Genomic DNA, 6,518 nt, shown 5'->3' with positions numbered 1-6,518 from the left:
GAACAAAACTTTACTTTAACTTGTTCAGAACGTCATGGTTTGTGATTTGTGATTGGTGGATTTCGATCCGTTTTGTGTGTTTCTGTGTTTCAAGGTTCGTTGCTTGTGATCGTAATTATGATTGACGGCAGCGAAAAACGCAATTGTGAAGGCGGCTTTTGAACTTTAAAGTTCGCATGTTTGTGAAAAGCGCAGTAAAAAAAATACCGTCTTCGTCTGTTAATTTGCATTAAGAAGTATAAATTTTGCCGTCTATGCCATAAGCAAAGAAAGCGAGCTCACAGGACTGGATCGTCTTGTTAAGGTAATTTTAAAAAAACAATATTTCACAATTTCTTCGTAGGTTTTTGGTTTTATCCTTGTGTTTCGTACGAGATTAAGTTTAGGTTATTACGGCACCCACTTTTTTTCCACTACAAGAGTCTTTTTCAACTTGGAAAACATGTTATGATTAGAAATTGTTTTGTGCAAGATGCTAATTACAAAACTGCTCGTTTAACTTAATAAGTTGCTTACTTGAAGCCAATTAAAACAACGAACGCTTCATTCTAAGAGAATTCCACCATCTGTGTTCCCTCCACAAAAGTTTAAACAGCGTGAAATTTGCGAACGATCAGTTCATCGCGAGACGTTCTTACATTCCCTGGATCGTATTGCGCATGCACCCTTGATTATGAAAATTGCCTACAATGAAGAAATACCCCCGCTGTCTTGTTATCAATATGAAGTCATTTCGCCCTTGTATTTTGTTCTCGAAGGTTTGTGTATGTGCCGGTGAAAAAATGAACTCAAAATCTATTCCCGCGTCTCTGAGATAATTTTGAAAATAAAAAAGTATATCTCGTAAGATCCTCCTTTGTCTTTCATTCTTACCTTGTCGATTGCGTCGTAGATTTAGATGCAAGCAAGTAAACGTTAGGTCTTATTATCGTTAATTCACGACCGTGGAATATCACCTGCTTCAAAGCCTTTAACTTCTTATTTTTGACGACCCATTGTCGCTAATATATTTTTCCATTATCACTATTTACAGCTATTTCAAATAACTTTGACGGAAAGCTTCCGCGGTAAGATCGCACCGCCGGGTAACTCCATAAAAATTTCCCAAACTCAACCATGAAGAAATACTCTGTTGTAAAATCACAAAGGCAAAGGTTTGTGAGGGTTTAGACAATTCTGAGGGACTGACAACGTAATCTTGAACGGTTAAACTAAATAACAAAAGATTTACAGCTACCCCAGCTATATGACCCTCGCTATCTGCTCTTGCCTTATATGTCTACACTATAGATGGTTTTCACTGTGACGTCATTAAATTGCAAAGTCAAAATAGCGAGGTTTTACGAATTCTTATTTGCACTAGGCTGGAGATAAACAAAAAGTAAATCTTTGTACAAGTTTCCATTTCCGTAGCTTGTTTCATTTCGAAAATACAGGAATTTGAACTTCCGAGTTTTCACAGTGTGCGCCAAAATAGGAATGCTGTCTCGTTGAAAAAAAAGGCCAACTGACGATTGCGTTTTTCGCTGCTGTCAATCATGTTAACGGACCTCTTAGGAAACAAAACTTTGCTTTAACGGGTTCAAAAGGTCAAGGTTTGTGATTTGTGATTGATGGATTTCGATCCGTTTTGTGTGTTTTTGTGTTTCAAGGTTCGTTGCTTGTGATCTTAATGATGATTGACGGCAGTGAAAAACGCAATTGTGAAGGCGGCTTTTGAACTTTAGAGTTCGCATGTTTGTGAAAAGCGCAGTAATTTTCAGCAGTATAACCACTTCAAGTATTAGAAGATATGTTTATGCGTACGTATGTTAGATATCGAGTGAAAAGAAAGAGCTTTTATAGAAAAAGTGAACTCCAGATGTTTTTGTTGTATTCCGGCGGCCATATTGGTGCACCAAAACGGTGCACCAATATAGCGTCTCCATACAAAGCTCTGCAAAGGAGCGTGAAACGTTTTCGGCAAATAACTCAGAAACTGCGACCCACAAAGACCTGACACTCAGACAATTTGTTTATATATTAGTCTTTTATGACATTTCATTTTCTTGGCCTCTTCCACTGGACAGTTTCCAATTTATTTTTTTGTTGCGTGACAGTGAAAACGATCTATAGCGGGTAGCTCTTAAATACGCCGGCACGAAATCATTTCGAATAGGGCTTTTGCTTACACATAAGAGCGACGATTTTGGTACAACGCGACGTCTGTAACAAATTAAAGCGAAGCTTCACCGCGTCGATCTTGAAGTGGATCGTCACACTTTGGATAGATCTCGGTGCCACTTCAAGTTTGCGCAGTACAAACAGGTGTTTATGCTGCACCGGTAGCCTTTCCATGTCGACATGAAAGACTATCCGGTATATGTGGTGTACACACCGCCTTAAAATCCGACAACATTAATTAATTGAAGTAGCTGTTTATCGCTGCTATTAATCAATGAAAAGGGGATCTTCCTTGAAAAGCCGTAGGCGCAATTAAGAAAACGTGTGGCAAGTAAAAACGAAGCTCGCACAAGACCAGGCCAAGAGAGCAATGAATGGGCCAAGAGCCAGCATGCAACTCTGCTGGAAGCTGAAGAGTGAGGAAAAATGGAACATGGCCAAGCTTGTAATCAAATAATTTATGGGTTTCCTCAAAGTTGGCATTTTGTAAACAGTTTATGTAAACCGGAGCTGTGGATGAATGATCTACTATGGAGGACAAAAGAACTTGGGACTGTGTGAAAAAGCCCTTCCAAGCAATTGTTACGTAGAACCCTGCTCCTAAGGTCAATTTTTCTGTTCGGCTTTGGGTTCATCCCGTCGTTCCCCCACCCCCCCTAGCAATGTTGTGGCCAAAAAAGCACTCATTCTCACCCATTTTGCTCCAAATTCAACTTTGTTTGGGGGTGGGAGGGGAGGGGTCGCTAGTTTTAGTAATATCACTGGAAAGGTCCCAACGCTTTTGACCTCCATTGTAGTCGCTGTCACGTTCATGTTTAATCAGCTTCTGATCTTCTCTACGCGACTGCCACTCTTCTCTTAAGGTTTAGTTCCTTTCCAGAACAACTTTTCAGTACCCCGGCACGGTGCATAAATAAAGTTTATATTTTTTCCTTGGTAAGATATTCCTGGCATAAGATATAGTCACAAACTGCGAACAACTGGCCTCTTTATACTGTTTTTGTCTTTATACTCTTTTAACTGTTTTGACTGTGTTTAAAAACACACAAACAAAGAAACAGAAAAATTATTTAATATGATTCATAAAAAAATGAAAAATAATAATGAAACGGATAAAAAAATTTCGTATTCTAATAACAAGTCAGATAAAGTTCCCCTCGTTTATCTACATAATTATGAAAATGTTATCGGCCAAAGCGTGAGGTAAAAATTAGCAGACCGCTTCTTAGTGGTACTTATGGTGTTTGATCTCACGAGCAAACTTTCTAACCAGATAGTATCATAATTAAATTCAATGTTATTTGTCAGTCTCGCATAAAACATCGCCTCGTCTTAAGAGATCATTAGTTGTTAATTATTTGTTTTATTTAAGACATTCAGTTTAATATTATTGGTGTTAGTGGTGCATTCGTGCCCTTAATGAGTTCGTTTAACGCCTCCAAGTACAAAGTATTCCTTAGTAATAGCGAAAACAGGAAGATCTAACTACTGCATGACAGTCTTCGAAAGGCAGCGCCTTTTTTTCTCAGACACTTATTACAGTAAGTTATCGAAGTCACCTTTCTCGGTAGATGGGATTTCGTCTGGTTTGCTTCCATTTATCTCTGGACAGACTAATATAAAAAACAACAGTCAGTAGATCCTTAAAAAATCAGCCTTTTTTTTTTTCAACAATTGCCTTAACATGTTTAAATTTAGCAAATGCATATGTGTGCTGTGTAAATCGCTAAGATAGTGCCTTCAAATAACCTTTTTACCCCAGTTGGTATTAGTTTGTATGTTGTTATATGCCGTGTAGAGCATCTTAGTTTGGGCACTAAAAAAAGATACGGTCAGTTTCCATGGCCATCTTGAATTTTGCATAGGAAATAGAAATAGACACCTCAACCTTTTTTACGAATATACAATATCCACTTTTTGGGGCAGAGCGTGGTTGCTGAAGAGGTGCTGAAATTAACTGTCCGCTGTTGTGTTAATAGAAAAGATAAGGGCACTCCATTTGGTCTCCTATGCTTTTGAAATAGATTTTTAAAAGTAGTCGGTAAGTTATAAATGGCGAAGAAAGTCATCTACACACTGAAACGTTTTTCAGTAGATGAAAGTTATTTCATTTAGCTTTGATCCGGCCATTCTCTTGGGGTAACAAAGAAAAAGGTTTTTCTTAGGTTCAACCCGGCTTCACCAATCTTTCTAGTTGCAACAGCTGCTAACATCCGCCTTTATACGTAATTATACACTTAGCTACACTTTGTACGTGCCGTAGAAGTCGTTAAGATAGTGCCATTAAATAAACTTTTCCATGATATTAGCCGAGGAGAAAATAATTAAGAGAGCGAATCCCCCATACATGACCCTCTTCTTAAGGACGACACCTCATTGGTCGGTAAGAATGGCGTCAAGTAATATTTATAACTTGGCGGGTAATTCATTTCACTGCCGATCACGCACAGCAAGCAACACGACGGGTGAACTTGAATTATATTACCTTCGTCAAGGAGTCAGAAGATTTCTAGGTGGAAAAATCTGTCCAGAGTAGCCCCTGATGATCAAAATGATCCTGGCTTTTAGGAATCGCCGAGGAAAGCGGTTCCGACTCGACGGAAATTGCTAATTGTGGCTTCGCTGCATCAGTGTACAAACAAATTACTCGGCTTGTAAACGACAACTGTCTCTTCGAAATTTCGCCGACGTCCACGCCAGTTTTAAATAGCCTTTGGCAATAATAATAATAACAACTTCCTCTTTAATAACATATGGGTTCCCATCAGATATTGCCCCTAGGATAAGTACATTTGCTTGAGTAAATAGCATTAATAATGTCAACTGCTAAAAGTTTACCGGCACAATAAGGGAAAATACTGGTTAGAACATCTAAAAGGAGACTGAAAAAAACTATTATGTTTCACAATGTTTTCTGTTTAGAATTCTTATTTTGTTGCTCCTCGCTTATATAAAAAAATTTCTTCCAAACACTAGTTTACTTCTCTGCTGAGTTTTATTATTAATATCAACATTCAGTTGATGACAGCTAAACGCAAAGTTAAGCAAACACGTCCAAACGAGTACATTACATGTCTACTATGGTAATGGTTAAGACTAAGTTCTAAATGTTATAGTTGTCTTTTACGAAGGCTTTTAGATCCATCAAGAAAAAATTATATTTATTATGTTGCCTTTGAACTATTGTTGTCTTAGCATTTTAGAAGCCTCTTGAGGCCTTGACGATAATTATTGCTAAAAATGAGGCAAATCAGAGGGTTTATAGCACAGTTTGCGTCGAAAATGAGGTGTGCGAGGAGAGTAAATAACCGGAAACCGCAGCTGGACCAAATGGAACTATCCTCCGGTTGATGCACCGTGATTAAACGTGTAGTGGTGATGGGTACAGAGCAGAAGAAAAATGCTAGCATGATAGCAATGGCCATCCTTAACACATTTCTATTTTTCCTTTCGCGCTGTTTTGTGGCGTTGGTCAACTGCTCACCCGGAGGCGCGTGTAGTTTGAGCTTGATGAGGATGATGGAGTACACAATGACCAACAGGACTGCAGGGATAAAACAAAACGCTGTGAACACTACTATGTAGTGATTCTCAATGGGCCAGGATCCTTCGAAGGTTCCATCCCAATCAAAGTAACAAAAAGTCCCCTGCGTGCCATCATCAAATTTTGCGACGATCATATATGGCGCAAAAAAAGCCAAGGCAACAACCCAAGTAGCAAGAATGAAGAAGGGAAACAATTTGTGACTAATGAATGGAGAACGAAGTGGGAACACCACGGCGACATAGCGATCAAGTGCTATCAGAACTAGGCTTTGACTCGACACACCGAAGGAGACGTGGGTTAAGTAGACAGCAAGTTTGCACAGGGCTTGGCCAAGAAGACCACCAGTAGGCCAAGAGCCGCCAGAATGGATCTCTGCAAGACGCAGAGGAATCGTGAAAAATGGAAACAGCATGTCTGATATGGCCATGTTTGCGATCAAATAATTTATGGGTTTCCTTAAGGTTGGCGTTTTATAAACAGTTAATCCGATGATCGAATTTCCGAAAAGGGAAAAGCCAAGGATCAGACCAGAACCAATGGTTCGCCCAATTTTCGACGCCGATGCGTCTATCAGACTGCTACATACCCAAAGGTTCGATCCATTCGCTGTTGTGTTCATCTTTACTAGTCTCAACTCGCTTGCTTCTTCTGGTAAGGTTTGGCTTCTTTGCAGAACAGCTGCTCAATATTGCGGCCTATATTCAAATAGGAAGGTTTGTAATTATATAACTTAACGCAGGTAATTTTAACACTCTACAAATACACTGATGTTGTAAAGTGACAAACTCAAACGTGCGCGCCCTGTATA

General features: G+C 39.2%; 1 protein-coding gene across 1 annotated transcript; it reads right to left on the bottom strand.

Annotated features, from left to right (window-relative positions):
* Positions 1-5,354: 5,354 nt before the first annotated feature.
* LOC140953762 (RYamide receptor-like) lies at positions 5,355-6,137 on the bottom strand. Its single transcript, XM_073403151.1, has one exon. The coding sequence runs from the start codon at positions 6,135-6,137 to the stop codon at positions 5,355-5,357; it is 783 nt and encodes a 260-aa protein (XP_073259252.1).
* Between the last annotated feature and the right edge of the window lie 381 nt (positions 6,138-6,518).

This window comes from Porites lutea, chromosome 12, assembly GCF_958299795.1.
Source record: "Porites lutea chromosome 12, jaPorLute2.1, whole genome shotgun sequence".
In the NCBI taxonomy this organism is placed as follows: Eukaryota; Metazoa; Cnidaria; class Anthozoa; order Scleractinia; family Poritidae; genus Porites; species Porites lutea.
The sequence above is the reverse complement of the archived record's forward strand: the minus strand, read 5'-3'. Positions and strand labels throughout refer to the sequence as shown.